Raw genomic sequence first — 23,504 nt, forward strand, 5'->3', positions numbered from 1 at the left:
TTATACTAAGCATCATTTTTCTATATAAGTTCGAAACTGTCCTTCTGAAAAGGAGCAGAAATAGCCGATACATAATTCATGGTTTTCCAAGTAGATATAACATAGAAATACCAATATACAGCAACATATAAAAATAACAAAATTCCTTCGGGGTCAACAGGTAAAGAGAAGAAAAATTAAGCACCAACAACTATGCCTAGTAGATAAAATAGCAAAATCTCGCGTATAAGATAAAATGGTTTTAGCCACTTGAGCCATTAAAAAAATATCTCATCTAGGCAAAATTAAAAAAAACACACCTGCTCAGTTTGCAGTTTTATTAGGATGACGACGCTCTTTTCTAAAACGAGATTGCTGTGGATCGAATCCACCTTCTTCTGCTCCATACACTGCCCATGATGGTGTACGAGCCATGTAGTCCTTACTCGTAAAAGGTTCTCCAGCTGCCACCTTCAGTTTCAAAATCGAAAAATAAAATAAAATCAACAAACGACGAGTAACGTTAAACAAGGTAGTCAAAATCGAGATTTTAAGTGAAATCGGAGAGGGGTAGTAAAATCGGAAACGTAAAATCGGATCGTAAAATCGTAAGATTTTACATGTATTGTAAAATAAATATATTTAGTACTTACTACTTAGAAAACACCCGTAACACAAATAAAATAAGTCATAATATACATAAAATGTCCTAAAGAATATAAAACATTCCAACATTAATTAAACATAGTCTAACATAAGATAACTGAAACTGGACACTCACAACCGCTGGATGTTTTTTTAGCAGAAGAGAAGTATTTTCTTCTCGTCGTGATAGATTGTTATTTTAGGGCAGGGCTGGGCTTTATATATTTTGGATTATTTGGTAATCGGCTAAAAAATTTTAGTTAAAAAACTGAATTTCTGAGGCCAAAATCCAAAATTTCGGCCCAATTGTTGACAAAAACCAAAATCGCCAAAATCGCACTAAAATCGCGTTTTTAACGATTTTAACGATTTTGAAGCGATTTCTCACGATTTTAAGGCACCTGCGATTTTAGTGCGATCTTACTCCCTTTCAGTGTCTAAAATCTTAAAGTCTTACGATTTTACGATTTAGATCTCGATTTTAACTACATTGACGTTAAATAACATTAAAAGGAAAAAAGAAGAGAGGAAAATCACAAACCAGGTCATGGAACTTGTCATAGTCTATCCATGTATACCATTCACCATCGACTTTAAATTTCTCAACTTTAGCCAGAAGAACACAGCATGAGTGTACGTGCTCACAAGCAACCTCATAAGCCCCATTGCTCTTCTGAGCCAACGCTTCGGAAAATTCTTTTACATCAGCATGCCATGGTACATTCTCCATGGTTAATTTTGAAGTTGCTGACCTGTGACAGAGTTAACCATGGTTTAACCAGTGCATCACAAATTTAGAAAACAGAAAAGAAAAGACACATGAAAGATGAATAGCAGGCAAGAAATCTTACGATCCACAGTATGTAACACCTTTGATTTCGATAAAATCAGGAACTCCGACATCGAATAAGCTGGAATAGGCATCTAGATCTTCTGTATTCCATCCTTTGACCAATGTCAAGCGATAGACAGTTCGCTGTTGTTTATCTTTTAGGGCTTTCAAAGAGTCCTGATTAAGTACCTCAACTTAGACATGCTAGGCCAACCAAAATACGATTGAATAAAGTAAAACGTAGCAAAGTAAGAATATTATAAATATAAGGCCCATTGCCTATAAATATGACTTGACGATCTATAACCATGGACATATAGCAACTTTCAAGTAATGTTGGGAGAACAAACATACTAGACAGATATTCCTTATTGCAAAAAGAGTGTGTGCACACAGCAAGGAAAAAAAATAATGGTTGATTACATGACGTGGATTATGAAATAGAAGCTGCAAAATCTATCATCTGAAGAATCACGTGATAGGCAAGGTTATTATTCTAAATCATTTTGACTCATGTGATACCAACATAAATCAAAATAAAGACAAAAGGCTGAAACCATATTGTATAAAGCAAAAATTTGTGAACGGAATCTTTTTGTACTTTTACTTCATTATACAGAAAAAATTAACTATCAATAACTACTATCCGAAAGAACCTCCGCTTTTTGTTTCAAGCAGACAGGGCGATGGGTGTGGGTCAAATCTCAATATCCGTAATTATTCGAAACCCAGCATGTGTGGGCCTTAAACCGTAGATCCATTTATGATTTTTAAAAAATCTAAAAAGTTTTCTTCAAATGTTTACATTAATGGATATATGAAACTACTAATGTTATTCATATATTTGCATATACAAGTATCCTATATAAGAAACAGATATCGAACGTTAACGAGATAGTTCCAGGATGGGAGTGTTACGTGGAATAATTACCACTTCTAGTTAAGTGTTAAGTGGAAAATGTAAATCCCAAATAGTGTCTTCGCAGTCTAAAAGGCCAGACCAGAATTCATCATAGTAAGACAACTGTAAATGAGATAATTGTGCCTGTTTTAAGAGAGTTACTTACGACAAATCTCTCCCAAAAGTCCCCAAACAGAGGTCTATCAATTGCTTTCAAGCTATCCTTGGTTGCAGCATCTACACTAACATACAACTGCATGATCCACAAAGAGATGTGTTAGAACTAGTCTCCAGGCTTTCATGCTGTTCACATTTATGTTCTTAATACACATTTAATTGCAACAGAAAGAAAGAAAGTGCAGACCTGTGTAATAGGTCTTAGCAACTTAATTTTATCAGGGAACTGTGCATTTGTCACGAGAAAAGTTGAGATTCGCCTCTTGTGTAGCTCATCTACAAGAGAATTGATCTCCGGGTACATGATAGGTTCACCGACAAGTGACAAGGCACAATGTCTAGGAGAAAGACCCTCTGCTAAAAGCTCTGCTTTTACCCCTGCATAATTGTGAAAAAACATGAATAATGAGCAGAAAAAATAAATATTAAAAAAAAAAAAAAAAAAAAAAAAAACTAATTTCAGTTGAAAAGTATAATACGAAATTGAAAGATTTTGTTGAAAGCAATTGGTGCTTCAAAACGAACTTATCAAAAATACCTGGAACTCCTTTCATCTGCTTAATCATTTTTGTATGTAAATCAATTGCAGTGTCGACGATGACCAGTGGATCATCCATCTTCCACTGCCAATTTTTCCCCACTGGATTTGTGTGATGTCTCCAACAAAACACACATTTGTTGGCACATGCTAAACTTGGGGTTGCCTCCATGCACCTACAGAAGTGCAAGGTAATCCAGGTTGAAAATGGAGAAAAAAGATATTTTAATTTTATTGTTAAAATAATAAAAAGCCAAGAGGGTTATATATCAGACAAAGATACAGGTGCCACCTATTTGTACAACTACTCTGACTTAAATAAGAGCTGTATGTAATGCCACAACTCTTTTCCAGAGTAAATAGACCTATTAACTAAATTTTTTTTCGACTGAAAGAATGAACAAATAAAAGTACATTTGCAAATCAAATAGCTGTAACCTTACTGGTGATCAATAGTAACGATAAAGAACTTAACATCAGAACATACAAATACTCACCAAAATTACAGAGTTACTCGATGTTTTATGATATAAGCCTATAACACAAGCAAGATAACTTATACCTGTGGCTCTCAATGCCATAAAATGAGTGCTTATAACAACCTCCACGCCCTCTAAGCTGAGACTTGGTCCATCTACAGATTTTAACCCCACTGTGAGAGCCAATGATTTTATAGCCCTGTCAAAAACATCAGCTAGTTAACAAAAATTGCCTATGGAATATAAGTACGGTGCAAGAAACAACCATAATACATAAAGCGTCGGCATAGAAATAGGGAACTAAAAACTACTAAGTTGTCTGGTTTCTAAGTTAAATCCCATTCAGTTCCCCGTAATTTTTTTTGGCATTAAACTATCTGATTTTTCCTGACACGAGAAAAATAAAGAAGGGAACAAACAGAACATGACATAATTTCAATGATCTCGCATAGAGGAATATAAGAAGATTACACTTTAGAGTTCAATAAGATATCAAGGCAATAATATGCTAACCGCTAATTATTTTTACGATCACCATTACACACAAACCTTATTGCATTTACACCATCAACTCCAATTCAATATAAATGACATATAAAAAGAACATAGAGTTGCTAAGCTATCTGAATTAGTCAACACGTTGTACCTGTTTCTCTAAATTCGCCCGTATGACTGGCGTCACCATTTCTTTCACCCCATTTGACACCTGTCCATTCACTTTTCCATTAGCCTTAACTACGGCCCCTGATTTTCTAGAAGGCCCTTTTCCAGCAATGTCCTCGAGATCAACAACGCCATTCTCTTCAACCTCCTCATCTTCATCATCTTCCTCACTATACTCACCTTCTTCACCTTCACTTTCACTCGCAACCTCACAATTATCAGAAGGCCCCTCATTTTCGCCTAAATTACCATTCAAAACCCCAACAACTTTCTTACTCCATTGATCAAAAATCTCATCCAAATCTCCTTCATCCACATCCCCCTCCCCCAACTCCACCAGCTCACCAGCCCCAAGCTTCCGCAACTTTACCGAAACGCCCCTCGCCACGGCATTGTAAGTCTCCCCATAACTCCTACTCCCAACCCCAAAAACAGCGTATCTGCATTCCTTCAGCACAAGCGCCCCAACCCTAAAATCTTCCGCGCTCTCGGCCAACCAATTCACCAGAAATGCCCCATTTCCAGGGGCGCCACCGTTTTCCCAGGTGGAAGCAACGATCAAAACAAGGGTTTCTCTGCATAAATCCTCCGGCTCGTAGTCTTTAGGATCGACGAGATCGAACGACAGGCCGTTGAGGGTTAGGAGCTCGTGGAGGCGCTGCGCCAGACGTTTGGAGGTGTTGGTTTCGGATAGGAAGAACAGTTTGCCTCTCTTCGGAGGAGTGGCGGGGTTAGGGTTTCCCGACTGCGGCTTTGTGAGGACCTGACGGAGGCGCGTGAGGAGCTTGCGCTGGCGGTGGCGCGACTTGTAGAGGAAGTAGATGGTGGCTGTGGCGGAGAGGAGGGTGAAGATAGTGAGGCGGGAGGGTGGGGTGGGTAGGGGCATGATTGGAAATTGATTCCGATTTTCTTTTTATTCCGGCGGGAATTAGGAGAAAATCGTCGCCGGCATTTGCAGTGAGTGATGAAGGTGGGGAGGTTTTTGATTGTTCTTCAATCGCTGGCGGCGTTGGGGTTTTGCCGTTTGCGCTTCCCGTTTTAGCTGCTGCTGTTTTTTCTTTTGATTGTTTTCTGAAATTGTTTGTGAAAATTACATTTTCGTCCCTGAAGTTTACCTAGATTTTACATTTGGTTGTCCATGTTCGTAAAAAAAAGAGTTACTCCATCGTATTTAGGGGAGGCAATTTTACTCAACTTGGACTGGATCCGGTGCGGATCCATGTGGATCGAATTAAAAAAGAATTGTAACAAAAATCAATGAACGAATTCAAAGTGAATCGGATTTGGACCGTTTTAGATATGATCCACATTGATACATTTCATAATATCTTAATTTATGTAATTCTAATTCTATTATATTTAACTTGCACACTAACACATATTTAGGGCCGCTCACATACACATTCCAACACATTTTCACAAACATACCCACCCACACATTTGACACACATATACACTCATACACACTTTTGACGCGCACACTCTAAGACACTTTTCACGCTCACACACTTTTCACACAACTCATACTCACATTTTTAACACACATATATGTATACACATATACACACAGACAATAATTACATATCTGACACTCATTAAGTAATTCGACGTTCCCGGAGGGTGGCTCTTCACTTGATGTTCACTATTCTAGGGTCTTGGCACTAACAATGGCATAACACAGAATTGACACTCAATAAGTAATTACAAAACCGTCACTCAACAAATAATTATACGACTGCATTTTACAGTAATTATATAATTGTCACGCACCAAGTAATTACATAATTTCCACTAACCAAATAATTACATAAATGAAACTCACCAAGTAATAATTGAACTGCCACTCATCGCAATTATAGTTCTTGGAAATTATTAAAACATATATATGTATGTATATAAATTTATATATTAGATTAGAGTCTTAATATATAAATATTTCCTTACATAATTCAAATACAAAATATAAAATTTTGATGTTTTTTTTTTTTTTTTTTTTAATGAGAAAAAAGATGTTTTGTTACTTATAATAATATCATTGTCTATGTATGTGTGTGTATTTCTATTTTAATAATCTTGAATATATTTGTTTTTTTACGATTTACAATTCCTTGGCAAATAGAAAAATCAATTTGTCATTCAATTTGCGAATATATATCGGAATTTAAACAAAAAAAATACAGTTTTGCATCCCTTAATTTTGCATCGATTTCGCATTTGGTTCTCCATATTCACGAAAAACACATTTTGTTCTTCATGTATCAATAGTTCAACATTTTTTGTCATTTCCGTCAATTTACCGTTAGTCCGTCAGTTAAGGCAGTAAATGGCACAAACTTGATTAACAGAAAATTAACGAAAAGGGTTAAAAGTGTTGAATTTTTGAAACACGAGGGACCAAATGTGTTTTTATAAGCATATGGGACCGTATGTGAAATCAGTGCAAACTTGAGGGATGAAAATTGAATTTGTTCCCGAATTTAAATTCCATTACAACATTTTGCCCTATTCTGCCCAATTCTGCAACTGCCATAAACCCTTCCTGAACCTCAAACCATCCCAAATTCCACACCCAAAATGATTTCATGATCAATTGCATAAAAATCATTCGAAAAAATGTCATCTCTGATTCTGAAAAGATTACGCAGTAGCAATTCAATCCACAATCCCACCCTCCGAATCCGTTTATTCAACCGATTATTCCCATCTTTCTCCAATCCCCATTTTCGCAAGTTCTCGATTCCAATTCATAATCAATCAGTTTCAGATACATCTTTGGTCGAGAAACACAAGGGTTTTCCTTCGTATTACGATGAAAATTGGAGGTTTCGATGTGGATTACGTTTATGGAGCTCACAAGCTGCTGTTGAGGCATCCAATTCCGATGGGCTGACGGTGGAAGGAATTATTGCAAATGGTTGGGTTATTTATGAAGAAGAAGAGAGTGATTGGAAGAGCCACGCCTCTTCCATTGCTCAGTCAATTCACTTGATCAAGAAACGTCTTCGAGTACGTTTTCCTGATTCGAATATCTTACCCTGTGTGATCGGATTTAATTGATGTTTCGTAGATTTTTAGTTTCACAAAATGTTATGGATCATAATTGTTATTGGTGTTGTATATATGCGTGTACGATATTTGCCGCAATGCCCCATCTGTCTTTGTTGACGATTAAAAGTTTAATTATTTGGGAATGTGTAAGTTGTTGCAGTGCTTTTGTGGTTTTTTGATTAGTGGAGTTTAATTTTCTTGGAATGCCAAGCTGTTGTCGTGTTCTTCCTCTCTTAATAAAAAAAGTACGATTTGCTTTATATACATCTATAGAATTTTCTAATTGTACGTAATTATGAATGAATGAATGGATGCAATGGAAGAGTAGGGTATAAGAGCTTTACGGCTCCTAATAGATGTAGGTTTGAAATTTCACCGTGTTATGGCAGAAACTTCTGCTTTGCTTGTTAGAGTGGCGTGGTGGAAAATGAAACACTAAAGATATTTAAGTAGTTTAAGTATTTGACATTGGTTTTCTGTGTGGTTTTGTACTGATCTAAGTTAATGTTATCAGTTAAGTATAGGTTCTTAATGACAATTGATTTTCTCTTTATTTTTTGGGTGCAGTGGAAAAAGTTGATTCCTAAGCTGGAGATATTATCAGAGCAGTTGAATAAGCCTGACCTATGGAACGACCCCGCACATGCTGGAAAGATAAGCCGCGAGCACGGTTCAATTATGGGGAAAATGAAGGAGGTCAATGCTTTCGAGCAACAGCTATTTGAACATATTGATATGATAAAGCTTTCTCGTGAAGAGAACGACGCTGAATTGGAATCGGTGGGCCCCCCAAAATTTTCTCTTTCTAGGCACGTCTTCCTATTTTCAAGTGCTTTTGCATTAGTCCTACTCCAGGATAGTGTGATGCTGTTCTATTTATATATATTTCTTGACTTCTAATAATGGAATTTCTAGACTTTTCCCCTATGTTTGGTAAAATCTCGAAAACAACTGTTGAAATGGAAATGTGTTATTTCTAAAATAGAGTTTCCACCTTCTGATGAGGGTTTCGTTAATAATAAGGCCTGAATGTATGGAGATATTTCTTAAGAAGGGTATACATTGTTAATATGTTTTGGTAGCAATCTAATGTGCAGTAAAGTATATGATATATGGTAATGGTAATGCTTGTCACAAATGAGCAAAATTGCGTTCTTCATGGTTATGAAGCTTTAAAACTTCCGTCATGATCTATTTTTTTTTCTTAAATACAGTCACATATGGAAGTAACATTCTAAGCCGTTGATCTTGTGAGTTTCAAGTTGACGGGAGACAAGGAAACATCTCTTTGATCCGCAATCTCTATAATATGTTTACATGTGTTTTGTTTTTATATGGGATAATCTAAACTTTCGTCAAATTTCAGGAATCGTTGGAAGCTTTACTTACACTAAGAAGACACCTCAAAGAAAAAGAGCTCGAAGCGTTGTTATCTGGGGAGCAAGACCCTTGCTCCTGCTTCATAGAGGTGAATTATACATTACAAATCTCAGTCCACTATATATATATATATATATATATATATATATATATATATATATATATATATATATATTGTATTTATCCTTTGCTTAGCGTTGGATAAAAACTACAAATTCTTGATGGGGTTTCATTTCAGTCTACCTATTTGTTCATACCACTTTTTTGCGACCAACTATAGGTTCAAGCTGGAGCTGGTGGTACTGAGAGTATGGACTGGGCTTCAATGGTCATGCAGATGTACAAAAAGTGGGCTGAAGGTCGTGGCTTTCGGGTTACCATTGTAGATGAAATGCCTGGTGAGTTGGCAGGAATCAAGGTACATGTTCTTAAAAGCCCGTTTCTTTTTTTTTTCTTTTGTTTTTTACTGATAATTTCGATCATGAGAAGTGTGTGTGTGAACACATATACATGCTTCTGCCCAACCAATAAGTCTCCTTAGTATCAGCTCTCGATTCTTGTTATCCTTTGTCCTCGTTTGAGAATGTTGATGGGATTGATAAGATTGATTGAATTTGTTAAGACCGTGATAATTTTATTATGTAACTACCTCATGTTTGGAATTTGTGATTATACAATCCTTATATTGGGTAATATCCTTCACAGGGTTGTTTAATAATAGGGGTTGAGTTTGGACTAGATATCCTTAATACGCTCGATCAAAACCCAGGCCCGTTTTGTTTAATCATGGGCTGAAACCTAAACCCCAAATATCGACAAAACTTGATTATATTGTTTATCAGCATAATCATAATTCTCAAACAAGGCTTTAGGCTTCGTTTGGTTGGGGAGATTAGCCATGATTAACTAAATAATTGAACTTTGTTTGATGTTTGGTAAACCCAATAACTTCCCGGGTTGACCCATAAATATTATGTTATCATGTCTTATCATGCCTTTTAGTGAGCTTTTTTGTTGGACCTTCCAATAAAACAGTTGGGTTTTCATTAGATTATTTAATATTATCTTGGCTAATTTTATCTTGACAAGTGACAACCAAACGAGGCCTTAGTATTAGTCGTTATACAAAAATTATCATATGATAAATTTATACACGATACGATATACATGTCGTATATCTTCATTGCTAAATAGACATACACTGCTGGACAATGTTACAAGATGTGCATTTAAAAAAATTGAGGTGAATCACTTCATTATTACATACCTTGACCTGTTTTTGAAAATTATTGAACCATTTTACCTATTTCCTATGTTATGATGTTCATTTTTGGTGTATTAGAGAGCTACAATAAGAGTTGACGGGGAGTATGCATTTGGATATGCGAAAGCAGAAGTTGGTGCACACCGTTTAGTACGTATCTCTCCATTCGACAGCAATAAGCGCAGGCACACTTCATTTGCTTCTGTAGCAGTAATTCCAATTCTTGGAGATGAATTTTCCCATGTTCAAATAAACGAGTCTGATTTAAGGATCGACCGCTTTCGGTCAGGTGGGGCTGGGGGTCAGAGTGTCAATTGTACCGAGAGTGCTATCAGGATCACTCACATTCCTACTGGAGTCACTGCCTCTTGTCAAAATGAAAGGTAAACCGAATCCTTATTTTTTTTTCTTCGTTTTTTTAATTAAAAAACCATTAATATTTAATAGGTCAAACTCACCAGTTTTTGGTTTTTAACAGGTCACAGCATCAGAACAGGTCTTCTGCAATGGCTGTGCTTCAGTCTCGTTTGGACCAACTTGAAATGGAAAGACAAGCCAAGATAAACGCAGAGCACAATCAGTCCCTCACAGATATAAATTTCGGCAGCCAAATACGGTCTTATGTGCTTCATGTATGTATTGCATTCGACCTCTAGTTATTATTAAAATACTTTACAAATGCCGTTATTTAATTTACGTATTTTTTGTTGGCAGCCTTACAGAATGGTGAAGGATCATCGAACCGACTATGAGGTTTCTGATCCCGATTCTGTCCTTGAAGGTGATCTTGATGGCTTTATCTTGAGTTTTCTATCTGCCGCTTTGGACAAACACGAAGATTAAGATCAAGACCACCTCTTAATCTAACATTGATCATGTTTGGAATAACTAGATCTTGTTCTAATAGCAATATGAACTCTCTCTCAGTTAACAGGGTGAAGTTAATATTATGAAATAGCAACCAATTATACTGGTTAATTTTTTTATAATTTCGTTTTATTTCGTATTTTGTGCTTTTTTGTGTTATTGCTTCAAATTTTACGACAACATTTATACATTGCGTAAACATTATCCAGTTCTACGAGCCGCAACCAAAACCGCAACCCCATCAAGAAAATGAAAATTTCTTCAAAAGCTGGTTGCATTTCTAAGAAAATAACTATTTGCAACAACATCAAATCATAGAACACTTCAAATACATTAAATTAAGGAATAAATACTTCAAAAAAGAAAGTAAAAAACATAAGTCATTATATTGAGGAGGGAAAAAAAAAAAAAAAAGGATAATACCAAACAATTTGGTGAAACTCACTAAGAAAAATGAATACCAGCCTTATTAAATAAAGAAAGAAGGTGCATAAAATCCGCCTGTGCGAGCTTCGAAGACCGTTTATCTTCAAAACCTCCTAGCTTGAGTACGCTCAAAACCTTCTCTTTAAAAGCATTCGACTTCGCATCTTTATCATCAATCTCCATTTCTTCATCTTCATCATCATCTTCGTCTTCATCTTTATCCATATTCATGTCGCCAAGTGTGTCGCCTAAAGCAGACACACAAACGGCCATTTCTGCGTCGGCCGAAAAATCTTCAGGCGTGAGCTGTAAAGCCTGCAAAGTCTTGTAATTCTTCTCCAGCATATTAAGAACGGTCTTTTGCCTGAACAGAGCGCCCAGAGTCTTGTTCTTACGGTTGAAGCATATACGAACCAAGCCATCCCACTCCTTGAAGTTGACCGGAGGGAGCGGCTTGCGTGGCTCGATTCTGACCACAGAGGAGTCGACTTTCGGTGGGGGCCTGAAATTGTTCCGCCCCACTTTCAAGAGATGGTTGACTCGAGATAGTAGCTGAGTGTTGACCGAGAGGCGGCAGTAGAGGGAATCGCCCGGCTGAGCCACCAGCCTCATGGCGAATTCGCGTTGGAACATGATTACTGCGCATCTGAATAAAGGGCGGTGGGCTAATAATTTGAATGTGAGCGGGGAGGAGATTTGGTACGGGATGTTTGCTACGCAAATGTCGAAGTACGGGAGATCGCATTTTAGGACATCTCCTTGTATAACCTGTGGAAGGATTTTTTTTCAGTAAAATGATTATTCATCCAATTTCAATAAAATCGAATCCTTTACGCAGAATCGGGCTCTCGTAACTTTCACAGAACAACACTTGAATTTCTATAAATTCAATTCAGTTAAACACACCTATAGACCATCAAACCTTAATCAACAAAAAATTTCAGCAAAATAAATAAATAAAAATGTTAATCACCTTCAACCGACTGGAGAAGGGAGTTCCTTGGAAACGGCGTTGCAGCTCGAGCACCATACGTGGATCGAGCTCCACAGCAATCACGGATTTTCCAGCTTCTAGAAGCTTCTTCGTGAGATTACCAGTACCCGGACCGATCTCGAGAATAATATCAGTAGATTTAATGCCGGATTTCTGAACAATCGAGTCAACCAAGAGTGGATTTTTCAGTATGTGTTGGCCTTTCGACTTGTGGAATGGAATTCCTCCCTGAAAATGAGCGCCGCCGGGCGGCTTCTCCTTCTTAAATTTGCCTCCAGCCATAGTAACACAGCCGCACAATCACAACCTTGATAGTATTAGGGCAAGAAAAGCTAATATGAGTTCTAAATTCCAACACATGATTTCAAATAATTCTCCGAATAACTGAAAATTCTTCAAATTCCGATTACTCGCGTAAGATTAATCAACCGAATTAACTACACATGCATCTCGAAACAAGCAATTTCTGAAGAAAAATTGAAATTATTGAAAAACATAAAACATTCTGAAAAATCAAATAATGAAAATTAAATTAAGTTACATGGCTGCATCTAATCAATCAAAATACATGAAAAAACACAACAAAATCTGTCATAAGGTGAGGAAAAAAAAAAGGTACCTTTTTTGTGTCGAAAGCTGAGTAGCAAACGGAAAAATTAACCAGAAAATCCGAAACCCTAAATCTCTTGTGTTTCTTCTTCCTGCAGACCACCGCCACCTAAGCCGCCGCCGCTCGCCGCAGTACTAGTTGATTTTCTTATAAACCTTGAAAGTGAATCAACAGCCCAGATTTTAGAATCCTGTATATATTTTGTTTGAGGGTATAATGGGGATTTTGTGACAAAATTAATGGTGTTTATAGTTTTTGCAAGGGTTTTGTATATTTTTTCATAATGGGCTTATTTTTTATATTTTGATCCAAAATTAAATCATATAGTAATGAGTAGGTCCAATACAAGCCCATTAAAGAAAAGGGTAAATAGCAATTTACCCAATGTGGTTTGATTTTTCAATATAAACACATGTAGTTTGAATTTTGTGCACATGGCCCCCTTGTCCTTTTAATAGAGGTAAATTACGGCCACCCCTGAGGTAAAAGTCAAATTATGAAAAAATCTCTCATGTTTAATCAATCGCACTCATCCCCTTCAATTATGAATTTTCTTAACGTCCACCCTTGCAGTAGAAAATTCTAGATTATGTGGAATATTCTCCAGTTTGTACCCGTTTTACCCCATTCGAGTTCCACATTTTGAAACAAGATGATCATAAGATGTCTTTTGGCTTGTAAATATCAGATTGTAGTGCTCAGAAACTGCATTTTTACACAAAACGAGTACAATCTTGAGAATATTCCACGAAATTAGAAGATTCCACTAAATTTGATACCATAAGGGTGGACGTATAAAAAAATTCATGGTTGAAGAGGTGGTTATAATTATCCAAAATATTAGAGATTTTTTCATAATTTTGACATTTTCTCAGAGGTGGTCGTACTTTACCCTATTTTTTTTTAAATTATGCAGATTCATGAAAATAAAAGAGATACATAAACCTTTCTATACACAAAAAAAAAAAAAAAAAAAAAAAATCAATTCACCCCTCAATAGTGTCGAGTGTGATTCAAGAAATTTAGTATACAATGTTGAATGTGTATCGAGTATTCATCTTCTCCGAATTCAGGAAAAAAAAAATGAGGATACAAAAAAAAGAAGAAAAAAAAAAGCTCTAATGAACAAATTTTGTTGAGGCTGGATGAGAAAAAAAGATGTGCTAAAAGGGCTCTAAAAAAATGTACAAATGGTGGGGATTAACGAAAGGCAAATCAAGGCCGCCACACGGTCTTCTGTGCACAGAGAATACCCTCTCGATTCTGCGCAAAAGTCATACGAATCTCCCAATGAAGGCTTCTCAGAATCTCTTCAAGAGGATTTAGAATTTCGACTTTGTCGCGAATAATTGCCCATCCGTTAGGCCTTAGTATCCGATCCATCTCCACAACAATTACTATTGCCTGCTTACATCTGAAAATATATATATAATATCGAGTTAATACACACACGAAAAAAAAAACGAGCTTCTTTTTGAATGATTTTTGGTTGCCACGATGAGATTAGCCAAGAATAAGATACTTGCAATTTTATCATGGTCTAATTCACAATAATATAACAACAAAATGTACCTTGATAATTATTTCAGTCCTCGTTTGGTTTCCAAGATAATATTAACCCAATTATACGATTGGACCATGATAAAATAATATTATTTTCGGGTCGACCCGGAAATTTATTGGGTTTACTAAACATTAAACATATTCCAATTACTTTAATTAATTATGGGCTAATTTCCCTAACCAAACGAGGCCTCAATATATAAAAATAATCGGAATAAAAACATTGGCGCGCTACACCAATTTTGATATTTCCAATAGTAGCGATAAATCAACCACCTAAAACAGGTATTTAATTCCAAAAAAAGAAAAAAAAAAAAAAAAAATGAAGTTAGAATTTTTTTTCGAACCTGTTCTTAAGCCTTGAGAAGAGATGATCGGCATGCAGAAGGTCGTAAGATCTTGGATAAGAGCCAATAGATTCACACCAATCATGGTAAACGCCGATAAGGCCGCGCTCGAAAATTATCGGGAGTGTATCTGGTGCATGTACAGGTACCACATTCATTACCCAAACCTTCTGCTCCGAAAGCGCAGCTGCAAATCTGTAAAAATATCAATCGGATATTAGCAGTCTTTTATTACATTTTGTTTTGGATGATTACTTATTACGATAATTAAAATTTTATTTAAATTATTCAAGTACAGCTCACCCTCCGTTTACGGCTTTCATGTCCATAACATTCCTGATAGTTGACCAGTCAATGCCGATTCCTTCGAGATACGAATTGTTGACAATAGCTTTCCAATGTTCACTATCGGCAATCAATTTTTCTCGATTATTTGTCCAATCGGGAAATGTATGAAGCCTTTTGGGCCATTCTGCGGGCCACTCAGTCCCGTGTTGCTCGATAGCCTCGGGAATTGGGTGAAGGCAAGTCTTCATCGAAACATACCTGCAAATTAAAAAAAAAAAAAAATTGAAAACTTTAATGTGGTATTTATGATTTTATCTTATGTTTAAAATGCCATATAAGAAACAAAATCGGGTTTTTACTTAATTTCGCAGCTAAAGATTGATACAAGACTTGACCACTATCTAAGATATGAAATCACTAGGCAATTTATTGGCCTCGTTTGGTCGGTAAGATTAGCTATGATTAATTAAATAATTTGATTTATTGGACGTTTTGTTAGTCCAATAAATTTTCGGGCCGGGCCGGGCCACAATTGTCGAAAAAATGGCTCTAATCGTAGCTAACTGTGAGATTATTTATTGGATCGCCCATCGTCCAACAATTTAATTGGATTATTTAATCTTATGTTGACTAATCGTATCTTATGAACCAAACGAACCCCATTGAAGCTGCTATTATATCAATAATATATCTACATTTAGTCATTTAGAGATCATAGTTTTTTTTTTCAATAAATTAGGGAATTTATCGAGTGGCTGAGCAGCTTAAATCAATCGAAGCAATATTTTGAAATATTGCTAACGAGACCTCCCTCGAGTAAATATTTCAGCATCATCCAATTTATTTTGCACAAGTGCAGTTTGAATGTAAAATTCTCGATGTCACACTTACCAAGTAGCATCGGGGTTCTCGTTTTCCTTGCATAGAGGTGGGAACTTTTTTCGTCTCAAATTATATATGCTGTTACTTTCCGGCTTTTGGTATATCTTGACACCTATGTCGCTGACATCATCGGTTTTATCCGCCAGTATGTTCCAACAAATCGATGACGTCAACGTCGACAAAGCTGGCAATAAAAAAGAAAAAGAAAAAAAAACATCATCAAAAAGTGTCGAAAATTGGTCAAAGGTTCTAAGGCAAGTGTTTCGCACACGCGAAAAATCAAGAAGATATCTAACCTTCTTCACCTTCGATACTGTTATGCTTAGTCGACATAATGAAGTACCCTCCGGGCCTCAATATCCTATTCATCTCGAGTATAAGTTTACCACCTGAAATCAATTAATTAAAAGTTAAAATCTTTAATAAACGAAAAAGGCAAAAAAAAAAAAAAAAACCGGACGAACCGTTTGAATGCCAAGAAATACTGCATTCGCCGCAATGAATTGCATCGAAGACTCCACTCGGAAAAGGGAGCCTCCGATTTGCGAAAGGGGTAACTAGTGTAGGGTAACCACGCTCGAGGGCTAGTTGAGCTAGGTCAACTAGGTCATCTTTCAATCCGAGAGTGAGAGTCAAAACATCCTTCTCGAGTAGATACGCACTAAAGCTCGAATCTTTACATCCGATATCTAGAACAATCCGTATGTTTTTTCCCCATTCAATGTCGGGCGCCATCTAAACAATCAAATGTTTAAAATAAATATACCATGTACTAATAATTCTGCGTTAAAATTGCAGCATTGCGATGCAACTTATAACCGAATAACAATGAAATCAAATTTGACAAATTTATTATACGACGAGAAAATAGAAAGAACAACTCACCTCTTCTATGGATTCTAAATAGTGTTGAATTCCACCTTTGAATAAAGATTGATTCTGCGGAAAAACGAGATACTCTCCAGATTCAACTAACCAATCTTGCGTTTTAACATACGCAGCTAATTTCGGATGCGCCACATTTCTGTACATTATCTGCAAAAATTAACGATATCAACATCTTTCAAAAAAATCGTATTACAAAATAAAAATTCTTCGTCGTTATATATGTATATACCTTCGTTTTGCTTTCGGGCCAAGCGACTGGACCGCCGTAACCATCACGAGGAAGAGGAACAAGACACGTAAAATCCAATTTAGGGCAACTCCTTTCACGGTGCCTATAACTATGCAACTTAGTCGTAGCAATTTCAATGTCGATGCAAGGAATATAGTTATGCTTACTTCTCGTGTTGCACGATTTCCAAATGTAGCGCCTTTTCGGATCGAAAACCGGACCCAATTTCTTCTTATTCGCCTTTCGTAAACCACCTCCATTATCTCCTTCTTCTTGTTCATCAGCCTCAATATTCGAATCTTCCGTATTAATCGAATCGGAATCTTCTTCCAAAGACTCATCCGATTTGCCGTCACTATTTTCCTCATCAGCTTCTTCGCCTTCTTTATCGTTGTCCTCTCTCTCCTCCGATCCACCGTTTTCTCGATTTTTTTCTCCACTACCCTTTTTCGACAACTTCGAATCCCCATCATTTTCTTGATTTTTCTCTCCACCACCACCCCTTTTCGACAACTTCGAATCCCCATCATTTTCTTGCCCTTTTTCGGGTTTCATCGGGGCGGAAACGTTAAGGGCATTATCGTCTTTATCGCCCAATCTAGAGTTGAATCTGTGTTCAAGCTCCCTTTCTTGATCTTTATCTCTGGGTTCTTTCTTGCTGGGATGAACTGGCAAATCGGATACCGACTTAGCTAATATATCGTCGAAGCTCTCCCTTCGAGAATTTACGGAGAAACTCGAAAAGATTGACCATACAAATATAAAACAAAGGCCTAATACTACAACTGCTGATAGCTTCACACAGAACCCATATGATTGATAAGAGCGCTTCACTTGGCGCCCTAATCTTGATATTGCCATATCTGTATCTATATGTATCTATCTATCTCTATATCCCACAAATCTTCCTTCCAAAATAGCAACTTCAAAATCGATTTTCAGTTAATAAAAAAAAGATTAGCTGAACAAATTAATGAATGTAATAATTGTGAAAGAACAGAGAGAGTAGAAGTGAAGGAACTTACTCACTGATTTTTAATTTGAATTTAAATGATGTTTGAATCAGATTCAATCAACCCCACGAAATAATGGAAATAATTCAATCAAACCCATGTTGGATTTAAGTTGAGGAAAAGTGATTATTTTTTTTTTGTGAGGGTTTTGTTGTAATTCAGCCCCAACTCCACCTAATCTGAAGTTTTCTTGAAAGAAGTAGAAATTAAGTAAGAATACTTTTATTTAAAAAAAAAAAAAAAAAAAAATTCAATCTAGATTACTGCAAAAGCTGCTTATAATGGTCGGATTCTGTCATCGCCGATCAGACCAATTTGGGAAAGTATTTTCGGTTTTTGGATTAACTAATATGCTCAAATTGGTCGGCATTTCACACACACAAACGTGTGTTTACTGTGTGAATTTCATTTGGTTTTGTCAAATTACGAAAAAAACTCTTCTTGATTGCGTAATTATAACCACCTCTCAACTATGTATTTTTTCTTAAACGTTTACCCTTATGTTGTCAAAGGGTGTTCATCCGGTTGGTAAACTTGCCGAACCGAACCGACTGAAAATTCGGTACATGCCGATTACCGAACCGGTAATTCAGTTTGATATTCAGTTTTTTATTTCATATATATATATATATATATATATATATATATATATATATATATATATATATATATATATATATATATATATATATATATATATATATATATATATATATATATTAAATATTAGTATTTAAACTAAAATTAATTAAAAAATAATATTAAAAAAAAACAAAATTTTAAATAGTTTTAATTAAATTTCGATAATTCAGTTATTTATCGAACAGTACGATAATGGAATGAAAATTTGACGTACCGAAATTTCATTAAGATTTTACCGAATGAACACCTGTAAATTTACCAACTGAAAGGGTTTATTCGTAAAACAATATAGTTAAGGAGGTGGTTGCAATTATGCAAATAAAATGATTTTTTCGTAATTTAACCTTACCTTAGGGGATTGGCTATAATTCGCCCATAAAACAAGTTGCTTTGAACTATTTACTTTCCAAAATTTCTTTAAATGTGCTTTCTCTATTTAAGTTGTTTTAGAATATAAGCAAACACCCCAACTTTTAGAAATAACTCAATAAGCACTTAATAGCAGCTTAAACTCAAAATTACTAATTTTTGTTTTTAAATAATCTTTTGCAAACACAACCTAAATACTTAACTCAGGAGGAAGAACTGGTAATAGACACAAAACCATCCATTCTGGTTCTATATTGGTTCGAAGAAAATGCTTAGCCAATTCCATGCGTCTAACCAAAAAATCTTGCAAACACAACCTAAATACTGGGAGATGATCTAATAATTCATGCTATAACAGAATGAAGTTGAAGGCAGATTCTTGATAAATAATAATAAGCACATCTTGGCTGCTCGACAAACTCAAACGGCCACTATTTACCTCTATACCGTAACTATAAAACCAAGTTTTGCTCTCTCGATTTTGTTTCGAATATCATAGTTTCTACGAAATAACAGTACGAGATATCACGAGACTCTATTCACAGTACCAATTAGTTGCTACTGTGGAGTGCTGAAGCAACTGTATGAACTGGAGGACTTGAAACTGTAGGTAATGGTTGCAAAGAATTTGTCTGATCCTGAGAAGCGTTCATGTTTATCTTTATCCTGCAATCAAGAACCCGAACGATGAATTTTCCAATTTCCGATTACGGAATTTAAATTTCAGCCGCGTAGTTGACTTTTGCATCAAAGTATTAATTATAACTTTTTTTTTTTTTACCTATTGTGTATGTTCACATATTCATCAGTTTCGTCGAGTATCTCCTCCTAGCAAAAGAAACAGAGGCAATGTTCTTAATGAAAATCGAAAAAAATAATTACTTTACTATTTAAGGATTAAATTGTAAATTTATAAGAATACCTGAAGAAGTTCCTCAATAACATCTTCCATGGTAATGACACCAACTACTACTTGATCGGGTGAAAATTCGGGAATCGGAGATAAATCGAGATCTAAAATGCAAAAAGAACAGCCCCTATGTCTTTTCTTGAAAGCAGGGGAGCTTTTCTTCACTTGTTCGTCGGCCTTTTTCAAGATCGAGTCAGCGTCATGTGAGACCGAAAAATTCTGATAATCTGCGATAAGATAATAAATATATCACGTCCTCGTTAGAGATAGTAAGCACGAATTTCATGCAAAAATGCAAAAAAAAAAAAAAAAAAAAAAAAAAAAAAAAAAAAAAAAGAAGATAGAATCATTCGGCAGATTCTCGACAACATCTATACCTTCTTTGGCTTTCTGCAAAGTGTCCTTCGTTTCTTTCGAATCCTTATACACAACGGCAAGGTGGCTGTGACCCTTTTGAAATTCGTTCAAGATATCGTAAAGGGGCAAGTTTTCCGACACCCTGAGAATTATACAAGATAAAATAGATATAAAAAAACGGGGAACGAATATAGATTCTCCTTAAATCTATGCACAATAAAGAGCAGCATATAATAGCAGAATCAAATACTGCCTTGTTATATTTAGAATAATTTTTTTTTCTCAGTCGAAGAAAACCATTTCGGTATCTTGAAATATCAAGAATTTATAATTAGGACAAAGAGTAAAGTTTGTACTCACCGAGGAATTTTTCTAATTAACATTTTTCTTAGAGGAACCGGATCATCAGGGTCAACTGCCAGAAGATTCTTTACCTGCACACATTAAATGGAAAAAAAAAGCGATAAAATCATCAGCATTTCTGAAATGATTCCAAAAAAAATCGAATATTTTGAGCAAGAAGAACTATAACTTACCAATATGAGTCCGATGATATTATTCGGATTTTTGTAGTAAACGGGAACTCTACTGTGCCCCATTGTCATTATAGCGTTTAACGTCTCCCTGTAAAATGATTACATACGAGGAAGTAAATTCTGAGACGGGAAATTAGAAATAATTATAGTAATGCGTAAAAATTAATACTTATAGTAAAAATGATAAAAACCCACAAAGTAAGAGTTCCATCCAAATCGAGGGAAAATGCCTTCGTAATAGGGGTCATTGCGTCTTTTGCAGTCTTCTCGGTCAACTCCAATGCCCCAGCAATTATCGTTGTTTCGTCGTGCGTCAAATCACCACCTTTTCCAGCCTACTACCGGAAATAAATATATTAAATTAAATTCATAGGATTGGACTAATTTACAAAACTCGTAGACTCAATACTTCACCTCGTTTCCATGGAAATCAACGAAAGTTTTCAACTCGGCTCTACGAAGTAATGCAGCATGCCCTTTACCTAGCATCCAATCGAGAAACTACAAGCAAAAAAAGTCCTTTTAAGACAACATTTTTTTTTTCGTACAATCAAGAAATAACATAGTAAAAATCAATTTTTTTTTTTTGTATTACCTTACTAATCGGAAAAGCAATAGGGTAGAACAGCCAAAGGAGAAGGCGGACAAAGGGCGCCACAGTTGCTCCCACGGTTAATCCGTAGCGAGTGCAGATTGCTTGAGGCAATATCTTCAATTAAGAAATTGTGAGATGAAAATTAAGTTACTACATTAAAAAAACAAGAAACCCGTAATAAAATCGAACACTGTTTCGTTTCAGTTGTTGTCGGATTTAACCAACCTCACCAAACAGGAGGATGAGTGTGACCGATAGCAGAACTGCTGCCCATGGAGGGACGAGCTTGTCCAAGAATATGGGTAATGACTACAAGCAAAATAAAGACAGTCGTAAAAGCCTCGTAAACTTAATGAACATATAATTGTTTGTTCGAGGAAATAAATTAGTCTCGTGTAAGTGATATTCGACAAACCTCCATCGCTAGAGAGTTGCCGATCAAGAGTGTGCATAGCAAAAGATGTTGATTTTTCACCACCGGAAGTATTTTAGCTGTTCGAAAAAAAAAAAAAATGAATATCACTCTAAGACAAACGCAAATAGAGAGAATCGGAAACGTGTGCGGCGGTAATGTCAATGGAAGTACAACTATACTAATGAAGGATCCAAAGTAAAACGATTAGAGCTGGATAAACATGTCGAATGCTTTTATGGAATTGTAAAACACATTATGCTCGAATTGTCAGCAGCAACTAGATTAGCACTTACCGCTAATCCCTTAAGGCCTCGTTTGGTTGCCAAGATAAGATTAGCCAATATACGATTAAATAATCTAATGAAACCCAATTATATTATTGAAACATAATATTTGCGGGTCAACCAGCAAGTTATTGGGGATACCAAACATCAAACAAAGGCCTATTATTTAGTTAATCATGGCTAATCTCCCCAACCAAACGGGGCCTTAAGAAAATTATTAATCCCAAATACTTAAAACAAATTAGTCAAATTAATTATATCCTAATTTCATGACAGAAGCTGCAAAAAAAAAAAAACATTCCTAAAAGTGAATCAAATCAAAAATTACAAGCATGCAATAAATTACAATCAACAACAATTCCAAGAAAGGGGCAAACATCAAATGTACCTCACACATTCTAATTCGAAAAAATTCGAGAAAAATTGAAAAAAAATCAAACAAAAACATCTAATCAATAAAAACCACAACATAATTATTACACACTCCCAAATCCCAATTAAGTGATTAAACAGAAAAAAAAAATGCTAGAAAAAAACCCAAATGATCAGAAATTTTTCCTACTGAGTGATTAAAGTAACAAGCTCAGAAACTCAAAACACACACAAATACAGAGAGAGAGAGAGAGAGAGAGAGAGAGAGAGAGAGAGAGAGAGAGAGAGAGAGAGAGTAATACAGTACAGGCATGTATACGATCTTGGGGGCGGCCGGATTTACTGAGAACTTCGAGGTCGACGAGGCCGAGAGACATCAAACCGAGAGTTAGACCGGCCATCAGACCGGCGAAGATTACCAGACATATGATTACTATCACAAACAGAAAAAACTTTGTCTCGCAACACGGTATATCATCCGCCATCTCTCTCTCTCTCCTCTCTCTCTCTCACACACAATCACACACACACACACAGTGGCTTCCTGAAAAGGAAGGAGGTTTATTCAGGAAAATCTCGCAGTTTGTGCGGATGCGCCTGTCTGTATCCTATTTGGCTGCCCACATTTTGGACTCACAGTGGAAAATCTTGTGGATTTCTTTTTTGTAATTATAATTTGATATTTATTATTATAAAATTAATATTTAATTTCAAATCTTTTAATTCCATTATTATTATTTTTTATGTCAAAATTAAATAATAGCCAACAAATCCAAAAAGAAGAAAAGAGAAAGAGGAAATCGAATTTGAATTATTAATTTTTTATTATTCGTTTTTGTTGATAAGCATTGGTTTTGGTCAGAAGCCCATATGACCACTTTGTTAGGTTATTATTACAAAATTTGCCACTGTGCTGAATTTAGTTATTTATTTGATTATCATGAATTATTTAGTTCTGAGATTTTAAACCGTCCATTTTGGATACTGTAATTATGCCCCTCCGTTGGATGA

At 35.8% G+C, this 23,504-nt stretch overlaps 5 protein-coding genes across 8 annotated transcripts; 1 reads left to right on the forward strand and 4 right to left on the reverse strand.

Annotated features, from left to right (window-relative positions):
• LOC105965981 (flavodoxin family protein / radical SAM domain-containing protein) lies at window positions 1–5,634 on the reverse strand. The gene is made up of 8 exons (XM_012990527.2): window positions 4,198–5,634; window positions 3,635–3,750; window positions 3,073–3,248; window positions 2,722–2,912; window positions 2,524–2,610; window positions 1,476–1,633; window positions 1,166–1,376; window positions 1–450 (listed from the first exon to the last, which is right to left on the reverse strand). Exons 1-8 carry the CDS (start codon window positions 5,098–5,100, stop codon window positions 304–306), a joined length of 1,989 nt encoding a protein of 662 aa, XP_012845981.2. The 5' UTR covers window positions 5,101–5,634; the 3' UTR covers window positions 1–303.
• Window positions 5,635–6,703: 1,069 nt separating this feature from the next.
• LOC105966337 (Peptide chain release factor 2) lies at window positions 6,704–10,981 on the forward strand. The gene is made up of 7 exons (XM_088815629.1): window positions 6,704–7,220; window positions 7,830–8,042; window positions 8,629–8,730; window positions 8,923–9,060; window positions 9,985–10,289; window positions 10,385–10,538; window positions 10,621–10,981. Exons 1-7 carry the CDS (start codon window positions 6,828–6,830, stop codon window positions 10,747–10,749), a joined length of 1,434 nt encoding a protein of 477 aa, XP_088671755.1. The 5' UTR covers window positions 6,704–6,827; the 3' UTR covers window positions 10,750–10,981.
• A 48-nt stretch (window positions 10,982–11,029) lies between these two features.
• Window positions 11,030–13,480, reverse strand: DIM1A (Ribosomal RNA adenine dimethylase family protein). Its single transcript, XM_088815630.1, has 3 exons — window positions 12,813–13,480; window positions 12,173–12,500; window positions 11,030–11,967 (listed from the first exon to the last, which is right to left on the reverse strand). The coding sequence occupies exons 2-3, from the start codon at window positions 12,473–12,475 to the stop codon at window positions 11,218–11,220; spliced, it is 1,053 nt and encodes a 350-aa protein (XP_088671756.1). The 5' UTR covers window positions 12,476–12,500; window positions 12,813–13,480; the 3' UTR covers window positions 11,030–11,217.
• A 292-nt stretch (window positions 13,481–13,772) lies between these two features.
• On the reverse strand, window positions 13,773–18,439 carry LOC148771904 (S-adenosyl-L-methionine-dependent methyltransferases superfamily protein). Of its 3 annotated transcripts, none has more exons than XM_088815625.1 (9): window positions 18,026–18,413; window positions 17,001–17,923; window positions 16,769–16,918; window positions 16,348–16,618; window positions 16,180–16,272; window positions 15,893–16,067; window positions 15,017–15,259; window positions 14,714–14,908; window positions 13,773–14,217 (listed from the first exon to the last, which is right to left on the reverse strand). In XM_088815625.1, exons 2-9 carry the CDS (start codon window positions 17,859–17,861, stop codon window positions 14,019–14,021), a joined length of 2,187 nt encoding a protein of 728 aa, XP_088671751.1. In that variant the 5' UTR covers window positions 17,862–17,923; window positions 18,026–18,413; the 3' UTR covers window positions 13,773–14,018. The 3 variants fall into 3 exon arrangements, with proteins under 3 accessions (XP_088671751.1, XP_088671752.1, XP_088671750.1); XM_088815626.1 differs by having other exon boundaries at window positions 18,030–18,369; XM_088815624.1 differs by having other exon boundaries at window positions 17,001–18,439.
• A 917-nt stretch (window positions 18,440–19,356) lies between these two features.
• Window positions 19,357–23,186, reverse strand: LOC105966348 (methyltransferase, putative (DUF21)). Of its 2 annotated transcripts, none has more exons than XM_088815627.1 (12): window positions 22,801–23,186; window positions 21,838–21,914; window positions 21,648–21,731; window positions 21,423–21,536; window positions 21,242–21,328; window positions 21,023–21,162; window positions 20,828–20,915; window positions 20,652–20,725; window positions 20,312–20,433; window positions 19,947–20,161; window positions 19,806–19,852; window positions 19,357–19,690 (listed from the first exon to the last, which is right to left on the reverse strand). In XM_088815627.1, the coding sequence occupies exons 1-12, from the start codon at window positions 22,976–22,978 to the stop codon at window positions 19,576–19,578; spliced, it is 1,341 nt and encodes a 446-aa protein (XP_088671753.1). In that variant the 5' UTR covers window positions 22,979–23,186; the 3' UTR covers window positions 19,357–19,575. The 2 variants fall into 2 exon arrangements, with proteins under 2 accessions (XP_088671753.1, XP_088671754.1); XM_088815628.1 differs by having other exon boundaries at window positions 22,796–23,128.
• Window positions 23,187–23,504: the final 318 nt, after the last annotated feature.

Source organism: Erythranthe guttata, chromosome 3 (genome assembly GCF_056151865.1).
Source record: "Erythranthe guttata isolate IM_541 chromosome 3, IM_541, whole genome shotgun sequence".
In the NCBI taxonomy this organism is placed as follows: Eukaryota; Viridiplantae; Streptophyta; class Magnoliopsida; order Lamiales; family Phrymaceae; genus Erythranthe; species Erythranthe guttata.